This window comes from Diadema antillarum, unplaced genomic scaffold, assembly GCF_040938485.1.
Source record: "Diadema antillarum isolate AM-2024a unplaced genomic scaffold, OU_Dant_1.0 seq00000731_RagTag, whole genome shotgun sequence".
In the NCBI taxonomy this organism is placed as follows: domain Eukaryota; kingdom Metazoa; phylum Echinodermata; class Echinoidea; order Diadematoida; family Diadematidae; genus Diadema; species Diadema antillarum.
Genome location: NW_027271632.1, coordinates 883,088 through 907,557, shown reverse-complemented (window position 1 = coordinate 907,557; position 24,470 = coordinate 883,088). Strand labels below are relative to the sequence as shown.

The window sequence follows — 24,470 nt, the reverse complement described above, 5'->3', positions numbered from 1 at the left end:
CTTTCTTTGCTATGCGTGAGTCCACGAATAATTTTTTAGAGTGGTGCGGTGTCGAGTAGCTGAATTACAGAAGCGTAGATTCAAAACGTGTGTTTATGTACGTACGTATACACGTGCACGACGTGTTTTGAAACTATGGATAGCCATCTGTGACTCGCGCTACATTTCTTTGGAGAGAAGCTTTAGAAGTTATGGAAAGCCATCTAAGACGTTAGTTCTGCTGACTGCCAATTTCGAAGAATCAAGGTATAAAAATCATGATACAAAAGTAACGATGTATGTGAACACCTAAAAAACTAACTGAAGATCAATTGAAAACAAATAAAAGCGCACAGTAGGACCTATCATTACTGAGGATTCAAAAATGCAAGATATTAATGATCAGGTTAGTCATGTAAAGGGGAATGATATATAAACCAAGGATCCCACGAAGATTGAGAGAATGCAGCAATAGGCCTATATTATTTATCAGGGACTGAGGAGTGTTTTTATAGGATAGGGTGAGCTGGGGATCAAGAGTAAACCATACCCCGCCGTCGTTGGAAGAGAAGACTTCAGCATTTTTAACAAAATACATAGATGATACTAGGTGTTACAAAAAAAAAATCCCACTTTTGATCCTTAATAGTTTGAAAACTATATATCAGATAACATTATCATTGATATGAGTAATAGCTGGGTAATGTGCAATATAGTTGAAGGTGATTTGAATATGAAAGCATGAATCAGTTTCATTTAATCCATGATTGATTTCATTGTGAGAGCATAATATCATAAACCAGCTGATTTGAATATTCATATAGCGTCTGGTCAATTGAGAAGTGTTTTACGAAAACTTGAAATTTCAGAATGTCATAACTTTCTTATCATATTTTGATCATTAATTGCACTGTTCTGCTGCCATGGATTTGTTTTTCTTTCTCTCCTATGAAACTGATAAAATTTTAGAGTGGATTTCTTCTTTAAGTGGTGTGAAACAGTATGTAGGGTACCACAGAGCAGAGTGAGTGTTCTGAAGTGTTTGCGGGTAATTGATGATAATACTGTTTATCCATACATTTTCTACTTCTCATCGTGATCTTATACCGCACAATGCACAGCTTCTAAAACCACGTTGTTTCTGTATTTGGTCTCCGTCTTTTCAGTCACGAATAGTCTTTCCTTCTTTCTCTGTATATCTCTTTTTCTATCAATATCTATCTATCTATCTGCCTGTCTGTCTATTTATCTAGTGTAGCTAGCTAACTTCATCGAAATGGTCGCAATTATCAAACTTTGTGAGATCGTTTGGTTTTTGTTCGTCATTTGTTCGTGAGGAGGATTGCGGTGTGAGCCACGGGGTGTGCGCACGGGTGCACGTCATGAGACCGACACCCATGAGTCATACAAGAGTTCACGAGTCATACAGCTTATGAGTTATACAGCTCACGAGTCATGCAGTCCATGAGTTCGACACTAAGCTATAACAAGGCCCACGAGACCGACACATTAAGCCCCGTGTTGTATCTGTCGCACTCATGGGCTGTTTTTTGATACCTGGTATCGAATTCATAGGCTTTATTTGCCTATAGTGTCGAACTTATGGGTTGTATGACTCGTGAGCTGTATGACTCATGGATCTCAACTCGTGGGCTGTTTATATGACTCGTGGGTGTGGGTCTTGTGGGATGACCCCGTGCACACTCCGTCCACAAACAAGGTCATCATTAACACTAACACGTTAATCACCTCTAAGAAGGTCCACTGAAATCAAACAAGGTTTTACTCGTATTCCACCATTTTGCCCTATTACGTGCTGTTTTTGTTATTAGACTTTACCATCTCTGAATACATCTCATTTATGTACTTCCGAATAATCTTCAACAACAAGTTTCCGTCCACATATACTTTGCCAATTTATTGATCATCCGCTATTTCGTTACCTTTTCCGTATATGTGATTTATATATAGACAAGGTGAGATAATTGCTTTGAAATTTTATGTGAATTAAAACAAAACAGATACCCATCAACGTCTACCACCTTTGCACAACGCCATTATGTTTCTTCTTTCCTTTTAAGCACTCGCACAATCAATATAAAAATAGAATTAAATCATTAGTCTTATTCTGATAGTATGCCCTTGAATTCAAATAAAGCCAATTTTTAAGATTTTTATAGAAATTACCACAACTCAAATATCACATATCAAATACTACATTTTAGGTACAATTATTTTTTTTCAGCTAAAATGGAACGACGTGTTATATCTTGTATATAAAGATTCCTAACGTATGATTAAGGAACATCAGTTATGCTTGTATTCTCGAAGGTTTGATAAAATCATTTGTGAATGAACCCTGGACATTCTATACAATAAGTAATTTTATCACTCTGTCTTATATAGTATTCAAATATTGTGTGGGAAATTACTGAAGGAAATGCATGTTAATACTAAAGTAAACCGGTCGTTATTATTTCAGAAATGTGTCATTTGCATATTATTAATGCTATATACATTGTTATTCTTCTCAAAACTATAATGCGGAGCCCTTATCTTATCTCTTAGACACATATGGTATTCACATTCTTCAAACAGGCATATAATATTCCTATACAAGTATAAAGATACGCAAAAAACTTAACTCATTGTTGCACAACATACTTATATCCACACATATCAAGTTCGACAGATCATCACCTTGTGAACCTCAAAACTGTTTTAGCCTAAATCAATATAGACATTATACTGACAAGACGTCTGGAACATTATCCGCTGCTCAACTAAAGCAGAATGTTCCATGCACTATTTTCCTTTAAAGCACATCTAAAGAAGTATCTGTTATCGAACTATGTACCCAGCTAACACCAGTTATATTCCTCGAAATACATATATATATATATATATATATATATATATATATATATCAATATGTACAAGTGTATATATATAAAAAGATATATATATGTATACATATAATATATACATATATATATATATATATATATATATATATATATATAATATGTATATATATTTTTTTTTCTTCAGGTTTAGGTCAATCTTGAATCATAATTAAAATCTTCCTCATTTTATTTTCATAATGGTTATCAAAAATCAACTGTTTGCATATTCTTCCGCACATGCACATAAAATTATATATTACCGTCACCTATGACATATACACATATTAGAATTCACTGATCTTGCACTGTTCCACAACACACACACACATACACAAACACAGCCAGACAGACCATTCCGGATTGCTCTGCCAACACGGCAGTCTACGGATGACGCCGGATGTTTTTGATCTCTAAAAACTGCCGTGTTGGCCTCCTGGACGTCCAAGGATGTCCAAGGCGTCTACACGGATCTCTCCCCGGATCACCCGTGATCAGATCCGGCGTGATCCGGCTTATATGTGACTGGGGCTTTAGATAACTTATCATCATGAATGGCAAAGTAATGTTACAATAATGTGATAGGGCCTCATCTTTGCCAAGCTCTGCTTATGATGACGTTCCCTGCATTTATTTCTGCCTTGTTCACGTATGATTATAGGATGCTTTATCAATGTTGCTATTTTGATGTTTTTAGGACACAGTGTTGATACGAAATTGACCATTCCTATATTGATTTTTATGTTTTACTTTTTGTTTTGCATACTTTGTATCAATTTGTATTGATTTGTGACGTACCGTTCACATGGAGGAGAAAATTAGAAATAAAACCTAACCAAGCCAATCATTTCGGACACCGAAACTTGAAAAATGTTAAGAAAAAGGACGAGTACAGAATGAAAAGATAGTAAAGATTGGAAAGCAGATTTAGTTAACGGTATATCGCATTGACGTTGACGTTGTATACGCTGTCTTGAAGAAGACTTAGATGCTAGCAGGCCTTATCGTCCACGTTCTTAGACTGATATCAATGCAAGGAAATATGTTAAAGCTATAAGTAGATGTCCAGAAGAAATGACAAAACCGGAGTCTGTAGTGAAGTCAGGAGCGTCGGTTGTAACGTCCGTAACACCAGGGGTGGAAGCACTGGAACTAACTTCTTCAAAGTCAAAGACTCCAAGGACGGCATAGTGATCGGCCAGATCCCAGGTCGATATCTCCAGAAGGCAGCGTTCGGAAAACGGGTAGGTGGGAAAGGGTGAGAGGGACAGCATGCAGACATCGAAGGGTTGGGAAGACATGGGGCGCACAACCTCCAGAGTGGCGTAGACTGGCTGAAGATGGAACGTGCTGTAAAGGACGTAATCTATCCACGACTGACCCGTAGAGTTAAGCAGAGTGTTCTCCACCCCGTCGTAGGTGTAGATTCTTTCTCCGACGATATCGGGGACCTCACTGTGGAGGGCGCTGATGACGTCATGTCCATGCTGGGTGCCATTCCTCGCGTTGAGATCTCCAGCGTAAATTACAGGTTCACCTGCAGGGATGTTCTGTTTCCGCATCAACTCGTACATCTGGGTTGCCTGAGCAACGCGAACCGCGTCAGCATTTGCTCGTTGCGTAGCTTGTAGATGGGTACCGAGAACGTGGTACGTCTTGCTCTCTCCTCCTACAGACTTCTCGATCTGGACGTACACGGCTCCTTTCCCCGATATGTCGTCTGCCGTTAAGGGAACCGATTCATTATAAACGAAGCTGTCTTCCCTGAGAATGGGCCAACGAGAGGCGATGAAGACCCCTCCATTCTCGAGCTTCCGAGGCGGCTGAGGAGGACTCCCGACAGTCTCTGTGTAGTGAATGAAGCCATATTGATCGAGGATGTCTCGTATGGTGAGTTCGCTCTCCTCCATGCTCTCGTTGTACACGGAGAAACAACCACCCATGAACACCTCGTTAAACACGATGACGTCGACGTCAGGATGCAACCGAAAGAGTTCCCGGGGAATCCTGCAGGTGCGCTCCCGTTGTCCCGTCTGGTAGTATAGATATCTCAGTTCCCACACATTGTAAGCTATGACCTTCAAAGTTGTAGCTGCAGTGGGATCACTGAGTGGCACTGGTTCGGGCGAGGCGCAGAGGACGTCATTCTCATTGGGACAAGACCCAGTGGCGTTCTCACAAACGAAGTCGAGACCGAAATGTCCACAGTGCGTCCAGTTCCCTTGACAATCCAGCTCATCACCTTGAAGATCAACATAAAGTCTTATCTTTTAAAAGGTTATAAACATAAATGTAATAAAATGTACAAAATTCCCTGAGGTCACGATCGTTCAAACAGCACAGATTCCATGTAACCTTTATAAATGAGGACTGACCCGGTAAAAAGAAACCCTGATATGTTTAAGTAGACTTGTGTAGGTAAAAATCTTTATTTTCCATAAAGATTTAAGTGAATAAAATGTACTGCTTTGAAGATTTGATTTAGATATTAGGTTCTGTCAACGGATGTGTCATGCTCATGTCGATGAACGTTTATCATGACAAATATAATGGGCGTCAAGTTTGTTTAAGCAAAGCTTCTCAGTTTTGAGAGGTTCATCAATGTTCACCTTCATGTTAACACGCGTATTGGCTTTACAGCACGCAGAATATCACTTGGCCTTTGACAACACTCACTTCAAATGCATGGCTATTATCCTGTATGGGCGTGGTTTATTATAAAGAACACAACTTGGATCGCCCAGCTATGTACCTACCTAACCAAACAGTCGGAGTGTTGTCATCTACGTCACAGGAACCTGGAAGAAAAAGAAGTAAATAGTGTGTACTCTTCGGCTTGATTACTATTCCTAAATTATTCACATGATATCAGGTTTAATCGAGTACCCCTCCTTGACAAAACACTAGTTGTACAAGTCTCGATTTGAAGTTTGTGTTGCTATCATTTGCGTGCCCCAGTTTGAACATTCAAGGTGTGTCGCCATGGAACACATTCATGTGGGGTGTGGTGTGATGTCTTTAGCCCTGCTCGACTTTAGACCCTTTTATCTTATCAATACATTATATCTGGTATTTAAAAAAAAAAGAAACATAACGTGACGGGAGATAAGCTAGACGTTTACTCACTTCTCCATGCTGGACTCATCTGTATAGGGAGTATACGGATGAGTAATTCAGATTTATTATCATTTTTCGACAAAATAAAACACAAACAAACCGTGACGTACATTTCATTTTGTAACAGAGAGAGTGATGATTATAAACAAGACGGTGTGAATTAAAACAATAGTGAACCCTTATACAGTCATGACACATTGTAATGAATAAGCCTACTGAAATATTCAAAGTGAGTAAACAATATAAAATTTTTGACTGATACATCGATAACAATTGAATTAAACCAACAGTGACAATATTTACTTGATTAGTTGTAGGTTCAACAGTCTTTAAAATATATCCACGAAGAGCGCCATTTAATTGTCGCCATGTCTTTGCAAGTGTATGAGGACTCTACAGTGGTGCCCAAATAATAAACAACGATGAACTTAACTAACTGTAGGACGAGAAAGACGACATCTTGTCCTTCTGTGTTCTGTTCGATGCAGTGCAAGGTAAGCACGATGAATTATGTGAAATCCTAATATCAAAAGAAGATTGCTACAATAGTCTCACCTTTTACTCCTGCAGTACAAAGCAGTAACGAAACCCAAAGAAGGATGTTATGTGACGTCATCATGATGTCAGTGGACGTGGAAATGTTACAATCCTGCTCAGAGCACAATAAATGTATATTTTCAAATGATCTGGTAATCGACAACGAACGTGTTCTTGGTGTGTGTTGTTCCAGTTGTCTGCGCCCGAGTATGTGTATGCAATGCTTCCAAGATAACTTGAAACTGTTAATCAACAATTAGGACCTTGGACCCTCCATGCTGATTTCTAAAGGCAGATTAACTTGATTAAGTGCACGAATTAAATGCAATTACAAAGAACAACGGCAAGAAAACAGAGATTTGTAGGGGATTTTTTTTTAAACTTTGTGTCAAATTTGGAAGCACCGGCAAAATTATGAATTTTTAATCATTTGTGCATGAATGTTCAGCCCAAATACTTTCCCCCTACCTATTTCACAGGAAATAACGATGGAAAGAGGTAAATCTTTATGAAATCTTGTTTTTATTCTCTCCTTCTTCTTCTTCTTCTTCTTCTTCTTCTTCTTCAGTCTTATGCATAAAGTTACAGCTGCATGGAGGATAAGGCCATAGCAGCGAACCTTTTTCACTACATGCAATGTCATAAATGTACTCCGTCCGGGACTTTAGCAGTGAGTAATGTGCTGAATGATTATAATATAAATATATACAGTGTGTGTGTGTGTGTGTGTGTGCACATTTTTTTTTTTTTGTAATTCCGCTTTATTTTTCTTGCTCTGTGCCCACACCATTTTCTCTTTATCTTTCTTATTCTCTCCTATAGAAGAATATCTGCAACCTATGCGAGTGCCGGTATGGCCAAGCTGACATGAAATAAATGTGACGGATACACGAAAAAATACGCTTTCATCTGCTCACACATATACCCAGACACAAAGAGAAATATAATTGTATGTTATGTTATGTTTCGGTGACCTAGTCGGGCAGATATATATATATATATAATAGGTATGACATAAGTGAAGTGGGACCAATCATATGCACTTTTTGATGCCAATTCCATCATGTTTATTTTTGTTTTTGATCGCACGTGATAACGCACTGACACTAAGAGTTATCATAGGATATACATAAATACATGTAGATAGTGAAATCATGTCCAAGAAAATACCAAATACAGAATGGAAAGGTTGACAAACTTCTGGTGAGCGTTGTGATTAGAATATTAATCACAGAGAAGTACGAAGGTTGTAACCAATTTGTGAAACATTATCTCCAAGCAGCCTGGTCTGTCAAGTTAGTTGTCTTCAGATATTGACTGCTTATCACTTGTAGCCCCTTCACCTGCGTGGATATACCACTTGAGAGTCTGCTGGTGGAGTACCAATTAACCTTTTCTTGCGAGGAGGTTTGCAAAGTGTGAGAAACACGGTTTATTGAAAGCAATAGATTATTAAGCAGAGGAGTGATATCCCAACCGGTTTATTGTCGAGGGTTCTCGTTTTTACCGTCTACGGATTTTGGTCGAAGTGTTTGCCAATGCATGTTTCCGAGTTTGATTTTGTCATGACAATAATCTAAATTAGATATTGAAAAAAAAATCCCATTGCATTTCATAAAATTGATGCGTAGAAGAAAGCACAATGAATCCATGCATATTTTGCACATAATCTCCAAGCAATATCTTTGATCATATGAATTGTTGAAACAAATAATGGAAAACAGATAACTGCAAATTGATAACAGTTATATACACAATCAAAAATTTGAAAGGGGGTGAGAGACTAATTTTTCCCACTTAATCCTAAACTAGTAGGGGTCTACCTACGGCCTTACGGCTGAAAGTTTCATGGAGTACTTGCACTCGTATTTCACTCGTATTAAGGAAATGTATACAATTATCAAAAAATATTTTTACATCCATTGTGTTTACAACATATGTAATTACAACATAGTAATGATTGCGAGCGCAATAAATCAATACTGTGTACATGGTATATGACAGCATTTCAAGTTAAATCGTCGGTGAAAGCTGGTTAAAGGAACCCAGAACCAATTAATATAAGTGGGGATTGTGTGAAAGCAGCAAGAGTAGAACACCTCAGTGAAAGTTTGAAGAAAATAGGACAATCGATTTAAAAGTTATGAATCTTTAAAAATGTTGTGCCCTCATTGCTCGATGAGTATGCTACTACAGTGCATGACGTCGCTATGACAACAATATATCGAAAATATACTGAAAATTCAACATATATTCACTTTTGTAGCATAAGAAAGAGCACTTGACCTATACATACCTCTTTCTGAAAGCGGGGGGGGGGGGATATTGCCAACCTTAACATATTTGAAATGTATACTTTTCACGAAAATTACATTTTGTGGAATTTCCTTTATTTTCTGTATAAAATTGTAATAATGTCATGAACTGTAGTCTCTTCATGCATGATGCAACGATGATGGCACCGAAACGTTAAAATTTTTTAACTTTTTATCCGAACTAAAACTTTCAAACCTCAAACTTTCACTGATGTTTTGTGCTATAACATTGCTGCTTCACTCAATCCACGTTTATGTTGGGATTTTGGTTTCCTTTAAAGGACAAGTTCACCTTCACAAACATAAGGATTGAGAGAATGTAGCAATATTAGTAGAACACATCATTGGAAGTTTGAGGAAAATCTGACAATCCGTTCAAAAGTTATGAATTTTTGAAGTTTTTGTGCAGTACCCGCTGGATGAGAAGACTACTGCAGTGTATGAATAACTTAGATGTCACATGCGTACAACAATATAAGGAAAATGTAAAGAGAATTTCACAAAATTCCATCTTTTGAAAAAAGTACACATTCCCCTGACTCGTTACCGACAAATGTTATGGGTAATAATATTCCCCCTGCCTTTAGAAAGAGGCAAGTCAAGTGCTCTTTTATTATGCGAAAAAAGTGAAAATATGTTGAATTTTCTTTTACATTTTCTTTATACTGTTGTACGCATATGACTCACAAGCTGTAGTAGTCTCCTCATCCAGCGGTTCCAACACAAAAATTTAAAAAATTCATAACTTTTGCATCGATTGTCCAATTTTCCTCAAACTTTCGCTGATGTGTTCTACTAATATTGTTGCATTTTCTCAATCCTTATGTTTATGAAGGTGAACTTGTCCTTTAAGTACGAAGAAGCACAAGTTTAGTGAACGCAAAATGTGATGCCATGGAAATAAGTAGCTCCATGGTGATACCATACTTTAAACACCACGTCAATTAACTCGTAGCAAATTTACCTACACGATTTACTTTAAAAACGGTCATCATGGATATCGCACAGAAGGAGTGCACATACTCTGCTTTGGGAAGCATTTATTTAAATGCGTTCAAACAAAACATACGTACAATGTATATTACTCAAACTTACATGTATTCGTGAATTCGTAAACTCATATTTAGTAAACATTCATAGAAAACATAAAAAGAGCTGTCAATGAAATTACCTCTGTAGATCTGTAACTAAGACTATTTGGTCTGATGTGAGGTTTGTCAAAACATCAAAGCTAAAATGCCACGTAAACGTGTTATGGAGAAACAACAAACAAAATAACAAAAATTAAAATCATTCAATGCAATAATTAGAGAGAAATATAATCTTTATTTCTCAAAACGACGAAACTGAAATTTGCGAGGGCCATGATGACCTGATTTCATAAGCAATATATTTTGAGCGATGAGTGGCAAATACGTCTGCAAAAAGGGTCAAATCATGAGACTGCTGTAAACATTGGCATCACTGACTATATTATCATCGCACTAAGTCTCAAACCTGAATGTTACCACTGTTGCAAAATCACTGTGAGGATTACAAACACGGCAGCAGACCAGCCACCCAGACACCGGAGAGCGTTTGTAGAGTCGGTAGTGAAGGGTTGAAGGGTTGAAGGGTGTCGTGAAGGGTTGAAGGGTGTCGTGAACAAGACGTCGTCATGGTCAAAGTCAAACGTTCCCAGGACAGCGTAGTGGTCTGAGAGGTCAGTGATGACTCTGGTGTCTCTGCATGCGTCCATTCCTGGATAAGCTGGAAAAGGTGAGATGGCTCTCCAGCACACCTCCAATGGATCCATCCGGGGTCGAACAACCTGCAAGGTGGCAGTCGTGGGCTGGAGATGCGACGAACTGTACATGACGTAGTCAAGCCACGTGCTATTCTCGGTTGTGTTTTCGTTGAACATGTCGTTGTTCTGGTGGTCATAAGTAACGTAGAGGTCGCCGACAAGTCGAGGGACGGTTGCGTCAAACGCCTCGATGACGTCGTCCCCGTTTGTTGTGTTCATCTTTGCATTGAGGTCTCCGGCATAAATGACTGGCTGGCTGGTTGGAATGTTCTGCTCGAGCATGAAGTTCCGGATGATATTTGCCTGAGTGACCCGCACCTCATCTGCGTCTTCTGTGCCAAATGCTTGCATATGAGTGCCAAAAACATGATATATTTGACTTTCTCCGTTAACTGTCTTGTTTATCTCAGTGTACATGACCCCCTTTGCTGTGACGGCGTATGTTTCAGTCACGTTGAATACCCTCGATGCATTCTTCAGGATGGGCCATCGGGACGCCACAAAGATGCCGCTATTTTCGAGGAGCGGGAAAGGTTCACCAGGTCCCTCGGCGACGGTGTAAGTGTAGTAATTAAAACCGTACTGATCCAGCATGTCCCGGATGGTCAGCGTGCTCGTTTCGATGGAGTCGTCGAAAGGCGCGAAGCAACCTCCCATGAACACCTCGTTGAAGACGATGACGTCGAGATCGGGATGCATGGTGAAGACGAGTCGAGGGATTCGGCACGTTCGCTCCTGCTGACCACTCTGGAAGTAGAGATATCGAATCTCGTACACGTTGTACGCCAAGACTCGCAGGGTCGTAGCGGGAGTAGGATCGGCCATTTGTACTGCTGGAGATGCGCACATCACTTTCGTTCCGTTTTCGCAGGGTTCAAGTGAGCCACCGTCCGGGTCTTCGCAGACGTAGTCCAGACCAAAGTGAGAGCAGTGGGTGAGATTTCCCTTGCAGTAAAAGTCATCTTCTACGTCTCCTAGAGTGCAGAATATGAACAGCGCAAACTATCGGTTTTTATCTAATCGCAACTCTTTGAGCAATAATAATCAGTGAACGCCCAAATGTCACATCTTATACCGGAAGGAATATCATAAAGACGGTCAAACCTTTCACCTATTATAAATTTCTTTATGTAAAGTCGAAATGTGCATTATGAGTAATCACACATTTTCTACCTCTCGTGTGCATTTCAACTTCCGCACATTTTAAAGTTTTGACAGAAGACGCTACTATCATGACTATGACAGTATAGACCCTATTTGTAAAGTACTGTATTCATAGTTTTATATTGATTTTTTTTTCTTGTAACACGGACAAGGCTTCCACACGTACGAGCATCATACTGGAAATCACGTCACGTGACTAATGAAAGGTCGAATCCATGACGTACAATAATAAAGAATTATCGTATCACATCAGTTAATGCGGAACTGTGGTGAGTAAGAACGTCTTGGTGTGGAGTTTTACACACATGAAATAACGGTCCGTCTGCACACACGAATACTATACATCTTCGAAAATTTTAAATATAGCAATAAAACGTCTATACTTTAACAGACATTCATGTCACCTTATCATAACCATTGAGAAGATAAACGACTTTACAGCATACATTCCAAAAACACCTTCTATCGATGCTATGCTATTGCGTTTGTATAATTATTTTGTCGCAAATTTTAGAAGGATGCAATAACAGTTACCACCAACAGATAGCTGTTAGAGCTGCCCTTTCTGCATAAATTCTATTAATGTAAGGTTTAAACAACAATCTCTTTTTTTTTTTTTTTGCGGCGAGAAACTAAAGCCCGAAAAAAAAGCTGTGAAGATGATCCTTCGCTAACTAGCTTACCCAGCCAAACTGTTGGTGTATTCTCGTCAACATCGCAGTTTTGTCCTGAAATGAAAAGAGAAAATATATATTGTTATCAAAATTCGACATAATTTTATAATGGTACTTCAGGGACCCCACCAAATGATTAGGTCTTAGTTGTATCTTGCTATGATAATCATCCGTTTGCAAGAAAACAAACATAAATGTAACCCATACTGATTGATATTCAATATCCCATTTCGTAGTTAACCAGCATGCACAAGATGTGAAAGGCTGTGACGACCATGATAGTCATTGAAGTTACTCATTGAAGTCAAGTTAATATGTTTATTGCATGCAATGTGTCACTGATTCCATTTTCATTACGCTCACAAAGCAACTTACAAAATACGTTGTCTCTTAACAAGACTTAATTTAAAACTCTGCTACAGTGTGGTTAAAGGGAACCCTAAAAATGTGTGGGTATATACTTTTCAACAAAACCTTTCAAGGAATTTTTCACTGCAAGATGCAAGACACGACCATGCAAAACATGGGATTAAAGATGATCTGACAACATTATGCTTGAATGATATTTTACATAAGACATGTGCGAGTAATCTTGCCTTTTCTATCAAATATCCTAAAGGAAACTTATTCGAGTTACTGAGCTCAGATCAGGAGGCCGTTGACGTTTCATTTTGTCTTTTCATGTTTGGGGCAATTCTAACTGTTAAATTATTGATATTATGATTTTGAAGTCCTATGCATTGTACTGGCATTTCGTCTGTCGTTACGATATATTACAAATGGATGGTCAATACGTTCATTTAATCAGATATGGCTGGCCTCACACGCTGGGTTTTCTGCAATTTGTGCAATTATCTCACACACTTGTCTATCATACACTGTGCAGTTAGACTTAATAACGTAGTACATTGTATATCAATATCGTTTACCTTGGACGCAGGAGATGACTGCAAAGATGGTCATCAAAAGCAATCCAACCAAATGGTGTTGATGATAGTTGCGGAAGGCCATTTTGCTCTTCTTTCGCCGAAATGTGTATCTTTCTTTTCTTGAACCCGATCCCAGACTCGTCTTAAATAGCTCAGGCACTTGGCGACTCAGTCTCGTATATCCTTATCGTCTGACGGTTAACAGGTAGTTAATGAGAGCAAAGTCGGCGAGTAATCAATGTCTTATCAAGATATTTATGTTCTTCCCCGTCCGTCATGAGAGGAATTTGTTTGCTTTTGTTCCAGTTGCTTTTGGTAAAACACTGCAATATATAGGCTCTTTTATCAGCCGTTATGATTATCGAATAATCAATGAATCAATCATGAATCACTGACGGAACGTGTACAAAGATATATTTTCCATTTCGAGAGAGACACCAATAATCCTTTAATGCAGTAGTTCTGTGTGAACATTTCTCGAGCGAGAGTCATGAAATAGAAGATACACGCATACACACCATGCACACAGGGCAAAGGCACACTTTTGACGCAAATAATTTTCACATGTTCATGATTGCACTGCACAGATCTTTTTTTCTCGCATATTCATTTTTTTTTCCAATTGTGTTTTTTATTTTCATCAAACAGAAAAGTAATACAAATACAAAGCAAACACTAATATATAATTTATTGTAAGCAATTTTATAGCAACAGAGATCACAGATTTTTGTAAGCGATATAAAGAACGAACGAATAGAAACAATGCGTAAACTTTGCAAAAGTGACAAAAAGTTGATATTTCGACGGAAAAGAGTGATCTACCGAAAAGCGGATCTTGTACAACGCAGATCACTCCAAAAATTTTGCACATGATCATATACCCATATCCAAGATCATCAATTCTATGATGCGAACTAACAAATAAAGAGCTTTGGAGATATGATATTGTATTCGGAAGAGCTTGTTGTTGTTGTTATTCGAAATTTTTTTTTTTCAAGTTTACTTGAGTTATTGTTAACCATGATGAAGCCAAGTGGGGAAAAGAACCTGTGTTTAGTCCCTTCTACTCACAATAATGGAGGAGCAAGAGTAAGCAAAACACCAGCAATTACAACCAAAACCATGCACAAGTCTTGAACAAGGCGCCCAGCTTCTGAGTCAGTAGAGGTTGGTGCCTGGTCAGTTGTGCTGAACATCCGGTCGTCGAAGTCAAGAACACCGATCACGGCGAAATGGTCGGAGAGATCGGTAATGTTTTGTCTTTTCCGACATCGCGGTGAGTGTGGGTAGGAGGGATAGGGGGAGAATGCTTCCATGCAGACTTCGAAGGATTCAGAAGCGCGAGGGCGCAAGATCTCCTGCGTTGCGGTGGTTGGATTGAGGTGGTGTTGATTGTAGATGACGTAGTCCTTGAACGATTTGCTGTTGCCATCTCTCGCATCGTTTTCGAGACCATCCGTGGTGTAGTTATACACGCCAATTATTGGCGGTACGACGGCTTCCAGCGCCTCGAAGATATCGGCTGCGTTGGACGGCGCATCCGTGTAGAAATTCACGTTGAGATCTCCGGCATAGATGACAGGCTCGTTGGAGGGTAGGTTCAGCCCCTGGGCAAAGTCGTACATCTGACTCGCTTGCTTGACCCGGACGTTGTCTGCGACGGCACCCTTTGACGCCTGGAGATGAGTGCCAAAAATGTGGTATATTCTACTATCTCCATCGACTGTCTTCACTACGCGAGCATACTTGGCCCCCTTGGCAGACAGGGCATCCGAAGTAGTGTTGACAGCATTGTTGTAGATGGTCTCGTCTTCTGCTTCAATGGGCCACCTCGTGGCTATGAAGACACCGCCGTTCTCGAATTTCGGCAATTCGCGCTCCTCCCCAATCGTTCTGGTGAAGAAATTGAACCCGTACTGCACCAGGATGTCGCGGATAGTCAGAGTATTCGCACTGGTGGTCGAGTTCACGCTCGAGAAGCAACCTCCCATGAAGGCCTCGTTGAAGACAATAACGTCAATATCTTGCCTCAGTCGGAAGAGCTCCTTCAGCTGCCGGCAAGTTCGCTCTCTCTGACCATTCTGTTGGTACAGATAGCGCAGTTCCCAAATGTTGTAGGCCACTATGTTTATCTGGGTGGCTGGGGATGGCTCCGAGAGAGGGATGGCTGGGGGCGAGGAACACAAGACCCTCATACCGCCCTCACACGGCACTTCGCACACCAGATCGAGACCAAAGTGGGAACATTGCAACGGTTCAATTATGCAGGTTTCGTTCTCTCCGTCGTCATCTGAGGAAAGATGATATGACACCACATTTTCCACGGATCGTCTATAATCGCAAAAGCATTCGATCAACTGTACTTTACTTCTCTGGAAATTTCGACATCTGCAAGAAGACTATTGATCATATCAAAATTAGATAATAATGCGGTCACACGCGGCTCGGGATTACATTATTAGATTTTGTACCGGCTGTATAAACTTCGTCACTCTCTTGCGTAATCATTGTATGTTGGTATTGGTTCACATGAAAGTAACCTTAGGTCATATAGAATTGTACAGATTATTGTACATTGATATCTGAAGCATCATACACAATAATATGGTTTCTTGATCATCTTATATAAAATTATGCAATGATAAAGAAACGATATTGTGCATGAAGTAAGTATCCTACCTAAGAAGACATTTTGTAGTCACAAGCAATATAATGAGACTGTGAATACGCAAGCTACACCAAGCGTTTGAAGAACTTACCGAGCCAGACAGTAGGAATTCCGGGGTCAACGCTGCAGTTCTGACCTTTAGAAACACAAACATTTCACATAAGTCAGAAAATGTTATTTTCATTTATCAATTACAGCGGCTCATATTCTGTTTGGTCATGAACATAAAATAACTATTTTTAAATGAAGAAATTTTCCAAGTTCGAATATTGTTCCTTGAAAAACGGCAAACATTTTCGAAAGCAAAGATTTGAACTGTTAAACTGTTAAACTATAAGCTATCATGTGTTATTTTACGAAATCCATACAATCTAGTCATGCAAGTTCTGATCAGACAATATTAACCACATGGACCTCCCGGCAGTTGTAAAGGCGCCTTCATAATGCAGGTACTAATGGTCATTCAATCTGACGTATTCTAAACGTGTGGTATGGTATATAATTATGATATAGTAAACAATGACGGCAATTTCGCCTACGTAACTATATGCAAAAGTTTTCTTGAGCTAAAGAATGGGCTCTCAGCTGCTCTTTATCTCTTCAAGTAGGCCTACGCGGCATACTTAAATACACATGAAAGGAACATTATCAATCACATACCTGCATTAGCTAATGTCGTCTGCAGCAACGATGCAAAGAAAATGCACTCCAACAATATCCCAAATACCTCCATTATTTTGATAGAATTGTAAGACTATTCGTCAACACTATGTATACTCTGGATCGCAATCGACGTCCTTGGCCTTATCAGCGTACTTTGAAGTTTGGAAGGAGCTGCGAAACAAACCCAGGAGTGGGTCACCTTCATCCCCTCCCTCCTTCCCCACCCCCCCCCCCCCCGAGTGGCTCGAGTGGAACGAATTATATTTGTGCTGGTTTGTTTTAACCTAACTGAAAATCATGATGACACTCACAATGTAAGGCGAATAAAGAGGATATCATTACACATAATGCATGATAATTTGCCAAGGGAAAACCTGTAGAATTAAGAGACAAGATTTCTCGAAGACTCGATAAGATAAAAGTTGCATCTCCGGAAAATCTCTGCTGCTGCAGGCCATGGGTCTTCGGATAAGTCATAAGAGTGCGCCGGTATAAACAACATTGTTGAGTTACTTCTTTCCAAATAAACTCCAAAGTGATCCAGACTCATTGGATAAACGATTTGACAAGTGCCATGGTCTTGAATGCTCTTAAGTTTTCTAGAAAATTCCACAGAATCATGCCCCTGTACTCCATAGTAGTGCAATATTCAATTCATTTGCAGGCAAACATGAACGTAAAATGATAAAAGTTCTTCCTAGAAAGATTACAGAGGCCCTTTTTTTCAAAATCGTTAATTTGTTAGATTTTAAGAGATTTCTAATGTTTTTTTAGATTAACTTCTGTTGTATGATTCTTCACAAATAACCCAACGACCACCAAAAGTTTTCTTATGGACACCCAACAACACAGACACCCGAAGACATAACTATTACCCGGGAATCCTCAATGGACAATCGATTTGGAAATACCCTTTACACTAATACAAGCTTATTGGACTGAATTTGTGAGTTTGTGGTTGCCGCCCTCTCTAGGTGATAACTCTATAACAATTTGTGCTATCTCGACCACTTCGGCAGGAAACGATACAAACAAGCTATAAAAATGAAATTTCAGCATAATTTATTCTAGAGTATTACAAGAATATGTTATCTCCACCGGATAACATGGAAAATGAGATGTTGCCTTTATATAGATCTCATTAGATCAAGGGAAATGTGTAACCCAGTTTTTCATAATAAATGAAGATTCTTGGGAAATTCCTACCATATTTCCTTTATAAAAAACAAGCCTTCAGGTATGTTCTATTACTCAGTCATTTTTAATTCTAAAATTGCCCTCTATTAAAGACACTTCATTGAATTACATGAAAGTTTAAAAAAAAAAGAAGAAAAAACAGTTTGTAAGAACTTCCTTAAACTTCGGTGAGTGTGGCACTAACCGTCGCGGATTCACTTTATAATAATGCTTATAACAAATAAAATTCAGATTCGCCAACCAGAAACTTGCCTTTTGCAAGTAGTTGAGTTAGTGGGTGTCTCTTTAAAAAAAAAAAAAATAGTATTACTATGAAAATTTGGTGATCCCAAACCAGGAAGGAGAAAAGTGAAAAACCAACAGCAACCTGAAAAACTTTTGGAGGAAAAGTGGCATGAAGCCAATTGATAGCACAGTGTATAGGACAAAAATCGTAATCTCGATATTTGACGCATACATGCAGTTTGATCAGACTTTGTAATAAATCATTCATCTGAGCAGTGATGCAGTAATTGATTACTAGTATTCAGATCACAAAGTAATCATAACATTGATTTTCCCCGATTTAGCAATAACGATCGTAGGCCTACGTGTCATCGCGAGGAAGGGGAATATTTTACGACGTTTTTCTTGACAAAAACACAAGTCATCACAAAACCGTCCTCAGGAATATGAAGATAAAACTCCGTAGACAGGAATGTTAGTATGGTTTTCGACTTTTTTATTTTTTTAATCTCTGTTATTATTTCTTATTATTTTTTTAACCCTTTCTCTGACTTTTAGGTGCAATATTTTGTACTGAGATGACTTGCGATTGATGATGCGCGCGCGCGTGGGTGCGGCCGTTAAGATTTGGGGGATATCCCCTGTTGTTTCGTCGAGGCGATGAAAACGAGAATTGCACTTGAGCGAGGTACTAGTACATCGGCGGCGCAGGCCAGGTTCACGACGGGGGCCTCTCTCTTGCTGGGTCCGTGTCAGGGACGCGCGACTGCCATGTAAACAAACTTGGCATGCATTCGGGCAGCGCTGCGCGACAGGCTTGGTCGTGTTCGTAGCAGCTGTTATGTGTTGCGTGAACGAGGCAATACAACTGTGCTAAATGAGGAAAGTAACATCATCGACGTGCACGTGATAGTGAATAGGCTTGGATGGTTTGCACGGAAAAAGGGCAACGGTTTCGGCCGCCGATGCCCCGGAAAACTCGCCCAAAAACTCCCGGCGATAAAAAGGAGCCCAAACTGGACGGTACACCATCCGTCCATAGGAGAAATCTCAGGTGGGCAAGCTACCCAGTTTTGCTGCTTTTCAGCCTTCTGCGATTTATTGTGTTCCAGCTGTGGATGCTGATATCGGAAGCGGTTTCTCGAGTCAGCTCACGGGAAAGCTTCGCGATGGTGGACACCAGGAAATCGGGGTATGACCCCCTGAAAAACGATTTGGAAGCTAATGGGAACCCTATGACTGGAGTATCAATAAACCCATCATCGTCTTCCACCGCATCCACTACAGGACCAAAGCTGGACCCCCAACTGTCAAAGCAGAAACAACATCACAAAAGAGCCTTTGAATACTTGACAAAAGCCCTCAAAATAGATGAAGAGGAAAAAGGTTTGTTGTGTTACTGAGTTAATTTATTTCATTTACAAAACTTTAGCCTGTTTAGCTTTGAGTAGGTTCTAAGTTCTAATCTGTTTAAACAGTTTTTCTGTTTCACTTGCATGTATAATGAGCCAAGGTCATTCAAATGTGTACAATACACTATGACTAAGTATGTACTCGGACTGATTGCCAATTATTACTAGGTTGCACAGATCCAGGACCATGGAAAAGCATGTGAATGTTTGTGATGTGTTGTCATCAAAAGCTACAAACCATGGGATGACCCTGCTACTGTTCAATTGATGTGAAAAGGTTGAGATCAGGGGGCATGGCGCAGGGGTTATTTCATCAAGCGTTCTGTCTTTTTTTTCCTGACAAACTTGCTCTCAGACTCAACCAATCAGATGCAAGAATTTTAGTAGCTTACAGTTTGTTTAAAAAAAAAAATTCAGACAAAATGTTTGATGAAATGCCAAACATAAGCCAAAATATCAAGCATGTAGCTTCAAAGTCAGATGCCTTTAGTGTCTGAATATTCAATTCTGATTGGCTATTGACTTACGTGTATGTTTGATTAATACTTCAAGATTCAAGGTTCAAGGATTCTTTGACTTAGACTATGATTGATTGCATCGTTTTGTAACACTAGGGCCCAATACGTACAATGCTAAATCACATCTGCTTGCATGAGGCAGATCAGCTTTTTCTGTTCTCTTGAGTATCCCATAACCTTTGGATAGTCAACAATTGGTCCCGTGTGTCATAGATGTACAGTAGTAAACCCAAATGTGAATGGTGTTCACACACATGTCAAATAGTCAGGATGATGCAGTAGATGTTCAATAATGACATTTTATATTCTAGTTTTACTTGTATCACTTGTAAGTCATTCTGTCATTCTTAGTACCGGTACGTCAACCATGACCATCACCCTCAAGCGTAAACCAATGACATGTTCCTACATCATGCATGGGCAAGAGGTACCACAGACAAAATCCTACAAATACCTAGGTGTCACAATTACCAATGACCTGAGTTGGGGTGTACACACACAGAAAACCCAGGCTAAGGCCTCCAGAACCCTTGGCATCATTCGGAGAACCCTAGGCAAATGTGACAAGAAGGTGAAGGTAGCTGCATACAACCAACTCGTCAGACCTCAGCTTGAGTACGCAACATGCACCTGGAACCCACATACCCAGAAAGACAGCCAGATGTTAGAAAACATCCAGCGCCAAGCAGCCAGGTTCGTGTTCCATGATTACTCAAGGGAATCCAGTGTCACCTCTATGCTCTCTTCTCTCGGCTGGGATACACTACAGCATCGTCGCATCCTCCATCAAAGCGAGATGTTGTACAAGATCCACTATGGTTTTGTCAACATAGCCATGCCAGAAGAAATCAGGATAGCACAAAATAACACAAAGAACCACAACCTGTCATACCTCCAACCATACTCCAGAGTCAACTGCCACCTCTACAGTTTTTACCCCAGAGCCATAAGAATTTGGAACTCTCTCCCTGCCAAAGTAGTAACATCAGGTACTTTGATGACCTTTAGGAGTGCAGCCCTCCCTGTCATTAGACAGATGGCGCCGCCCCCTACTCTTAAGATGCTGTAATGAGAGGCACACCCGCACCGAGCACCTGCACCTGTATATAGATGCACCTGAGCTCACGTCACCACAGGCACATGCTACAGCACACCGCACAGCACAGCCCTCTCCAGGACAGCGTCTTTGCTTTTGAGAGAGTACTCATTCAAGGTTCAAGGTTCAAGGTTCAACCCAGGGTCAGGATATGGTGTACAGGTACTTTTTGCTATTCACCAGTAGTGTACCACGATCACATTTCATCTACAGCAAAATATACCGTAGTACGATAAAAGCCATACATTTTTGAATGTATAATAACTTGCAAATTTGGACTTAAAGACAATAAGAAAGAGTATAAAAGCCAATTTAGCAATGAAAACCACAGCAACAGTTTGACAAATAAGCATTTTCGTGAATCAAGATAAGAGCAAGATTGCAATTTTCCACCCTAAAGATGAAATACTTTGTATTTCAGTCATGGGAGACAATTATAAGTTAAAAACTGATTTCAGGAATGCTACAGGACTTACAAAATTCATACACAACAAAAACGCTGCAGTATGTACTTCTGTATGCAACATGTGTACATGTGTGATAGCACAGTACCAGTATTTGTGCACTTTAAGCAGTGCTTGGCTAATGAAACACAATTATTAAATACACACAGAGATGGTATGACATGGCAGCATGGCTTATTCAGAAGTAGGGAGAGATGGACAATTACCGAGTATTTGTGATAGGTATGATATCATCTATCACTGTCCATCATACCTTACCATTTCTCTGCACAACTTTTAATACCTCCTGGTACCACCTCAGTAGGTACTTTCTTTCAACCACTTTTAATTTTTTTACTTATTTAAATGTTAGCAGTTCATTGCAACCTCAGGGTTCTGAGGCCACTAAAAATTGATGTCAGGGCACCACATTTCCAAAAATGCTGTTTTGGGTGTGGTCCGATCATGCATTTAAGATTCAGAATGGATTTCTATGTTTCTGTTTGTTTCGAGCCACCAAAATTTCAAATTCAAAGATTTTAGTGGATGGAATGGACCATCAGATAAAAAGTTAGTGTCAGGCCCTGGCAACCTGTGTAAATTTTTTCTAACTCTTTGAAAAATACACTATTGGCAGTTGCTGCTGGAGTAGATATATCTTTTTTGTTTGTTAAATTGATGTGAGTACTGTAGTTTTACAGGAATTTTGAAAGACAGAGAAAGCTTCCACATAGTTAACCATGAAAATGTAATTCATAAGTCAATGTTGGAAGTGCCAGAGGTATTAATGATGTACAGTGTATGCAAAGTTGATGAAAGCACAACATCATGTAAACATGAGTAGGGTACTGTAAAAGTGGATATTTTCGCACGACTAATTTTTTGCGCTTGGCCGGGTAAGAAGAGTTTCGGGTGTTTTTAATTCAGCAGAATCAAGACATCACGCACAGGAACATATGGCAAGCAAAAATATCGCGCGCTTTTATTTTTCGCGCTAGTTTCTGGTTGCGCGAAATGTGCGAAAATTTCAACACCGCGAAAATTTCCACTTTTACAGTACATGGTTGTGTGTATATGTATGTATTCATGACAAGCTTATTGTTAAATATCCTGTAGAATGGTAACTCAAAAGAAATGACTTAAGTAAATTATTGAATTTAAAATTATGAATTACAAGTACCAGCCAGATGACTGAAGGCGACAGTAATGATGCAATCACGACTGCATCAGAGTCAGGAAATGTGATGTGGCAACTATTTGGCACCCTAAAATAGCCCTGTATGTCACCTACACTGTACATATGTACATGTACACCTTATCTACAAATTGTATTTGAAGTTCTCTTGCATAAAACTCACTCCCTATGTGTACCATATGCAATGTTTCATTAAATGCAGGAAGCATGGGTATTAATTCAAAGATACAATTGTACATGGTACAGTGTACTGATATTGCAATACACTGAACACAACTGTCATTCGATACATTACATAAACACAGGAAGACACACATTACTGCTGTATGCAGAGATCGCCATTCTGCTCATTGTGTACATCATTACATACATAGACCATTTATGCTGCATGCATGGTACATGGGCAGTGTATGTGTGACTGCTTTATGATGTAACAAGCCAAACCTGGTGAGAGTCTGAATTGACGTCACTAGAGACATTTCCTGATACCTGTTAGATATCCAATAGATCCATACAACCATAGATATATACACCCATGCTTTTAAAACACTAGAAGAGTGATTATGATAATTTCTATATTTAAGCCGGTAGCTTTCTTTCAGGGGTCAATGCTTTAAATATTGTCATATAAAGAGATATTTTGATAAAAATGGCAGTGATGAAAGGTCAAAAGTAAGGGTAAAAGTTCACTATTCTTTTGTTTTAAAAATTAGAAAAAAACATGTATATACTCCATACATGTATACCACAGGATAAAGTCTAGTAACAATGTTATATGCTGTAATAGAGTCTAGATAGAAATTGATTGAAAAATATTCCTCTGTGCAGATACAGTTAAAAGTAGATCCTTTGAGTGTGAGATTGTACAATGTACCACTATGCTTTGTCTCACAAATTTGCGAGGATCAGAAGTCAAGAAGTTCAGTGCATGGAGGGCAGGAGAAAGTGATTCTTATTGAGGTTGACGTACACAAACATCACATTATTGGAATATCAGTGAGTGTGTTCATTGCTCCCAGGGTATGGGGCAAAAACAAATTTGTCACAAAATGAAATTTCCCTGCACAATGCAGCAAGTTTCTCTATTGCCCCTTTGCAGTCACTCTAGCCTGATATGAGATGTGTTTATCATAACAACCAGCAGCTTTTGGTTTATGTCATTGTTTGCTCTGTTATGTTGTTTTGCAGTTGCAGTAGCTCAAGGAACTTTTGCAGGCAGTATTTTTGTTTTTCACCTAAAGTGTAGATTTTGCATTTCAAAGTAACCTGATTACCAAGCACAAAAATAAACAGAATGATAGAACAATTTGTTGATCAATGCAGAATTCATTAGGTGTTGATGTGACAGCCGGCATACTGGTGCCAGTTTGATGGAATATCAAAGTCTTTCATGGGACAATACATTGTGTAGATCATTGTTGTGTTGTTGTCGATGCTCCTTTTTTCCTTTGTAGTTCAACGCAGATTTTATACCAGAATGAGATAAAATCAGTCTGAGAATATGATATCATTCCTGGCAGAAGGTGATAAGTGCGTGTAAAGTCAAACAGTCTCAGCTTTGTTTGCCAGAATATGTCGCTGCATATGAAAGAGCAGAGCAAAGAAGGGGGAAAGATGAGAGTATTGCAAACTTTGTTTACAATGATATA

At 39.3% G+C, this 24,470-nt stretch overlaps 4 protein-coding genes across 4 annotated transcripts in view; 1 reads left to right on the top strand and 3 right to left on the bottom strand.

Annotated features, from left to right (window-relative positions):
- Positions 1-3,898: 3,898 nt before the first annotated feature.
- LOC139738228 (sphingomyelinase C-like) lies at positions 3,899-6,458 on the bottom strand. The gene is made up of 3 exons (XM_071648883.1): positions 6,437-6,458; positions 5,639-5,680; positions 3,899-5,124 (listed from the first exon to the last, which is right to left on the bottom strand). Exons 1-3 carry the CDS (start codon positions 6,456-6,458, stop codon positions 3,899-3,901), a joined length of 1,290 nt encoding a protein of 429 aa, XP_071504984.1.
- A 3,897-nt stretch (positions 6,459-10,355) lies between these two features.
- LOC139738227 (sphingomyelinase C-like) lies at positions 10,356-13,486 on the bottom strand. Its single transcript, XM_071648882.1, has 3 exons — positions 13,405-13,486; positions 12,485-12,535; positions 10,356-11,611 (listed from the first exon to the last, which is right to left on the bottom strand). Exons 1-3 carry the CDS (start codon positions 13,484-13,486, stop codon positions 10,356-10,358), a joined length of 1,389 nt encoding a protein of 462 aa, XP_071504983.1.
- A 985-nt stretch (positions 13,487-14,471) lies between these two features.
- On the bottom strand, positions 14,472-15,599 carry LOC139738225 (sphingomyelinase C-like). Its single transcript, XM_071648881.1, has one exon. The coding sequence runs from the start codon at positions 15,597-15,599 to the stop codon at positions 14,472-14,474; it is 1,128 nt and encodes a 375-aa protein (XP_071504982.1).
- Positions 15,600-18,986: 3,387 nt separating this feature from the next.
- LOC139738224 (spastin-like) overlaps positions 18,987-24,470 on the top strand; it is an 80,931-nt gene continuing 75,447 nt past the window's right edge. The window contains exon 1 of the mRNA XM_071648880.1: positions 18,987-19,543. Coding sequence (XP_071504981.1) covers positions 19,084-19,543 — 460 coding nt within the window. The 5' untranslated portion in view covers positions 18,987-19,083. The remainder of the gene's footprint in view (positions 19,544-24,470) is intronic.

What these genes read in the sequence shown, in the direction of transcription:
- LOC139738227 (XM_071648882.1), bottom strand. Translation starts at nt 13,486, where the DNA reads ATGGCCTTCCGCAACTATCATCAACACCATTTGGTTGGATTGCTTTTG. An exon ending in AGTCATCTCCTGCGTCCAAG is followed by an intron (nt 12,536 to 13,404) that starts GTAAACGATATT and finishes TTTCTCTTTTCA; the next exon opens with TTTCAGGACAAAACTGCGAT. An exon ending in TACACCAACAGTTTGGCTGG is followed by an intron (nt 11,612 to 12,484) that starts GTAAGCTAGTTA and finishes TCTGCACTCTAG; the next exon opens with GAGACGTAGAAGATGACTTT.
- LOC139738228 (XM_071648883.1), bottom strand. Translation starts at nt 6,458, where the DNA reads ATGTCGTCTTTCTCGTCCTACA. An exon ending in GTCGTCTTTCTCGTCCTACA is followed by an intron (nt 5,681 to 6,436) that starts GTTAGTTAAGTT and finishes TTTTTCTTCCAG; the next exon opens with GTTCCTGTGACGTAGATGAC. An exon ending in CACTCCGACTGTTTGGTTAG is followed by an intron (nt 5,125 to 5,638) that starts GTAGGTACATAG and finishes TTGATCTTCAAG; the next exon opens with GTGATGAGCTGGATTGTCAA.
- LOC139738225 (XM_071648881.1), bottom strand. Translation starts at nt 15,599, where the DNA reads ATGAGGGTCTTGTGTTCCTCGCCCCCAGCCATCCCTCTCTCGGAGCCA.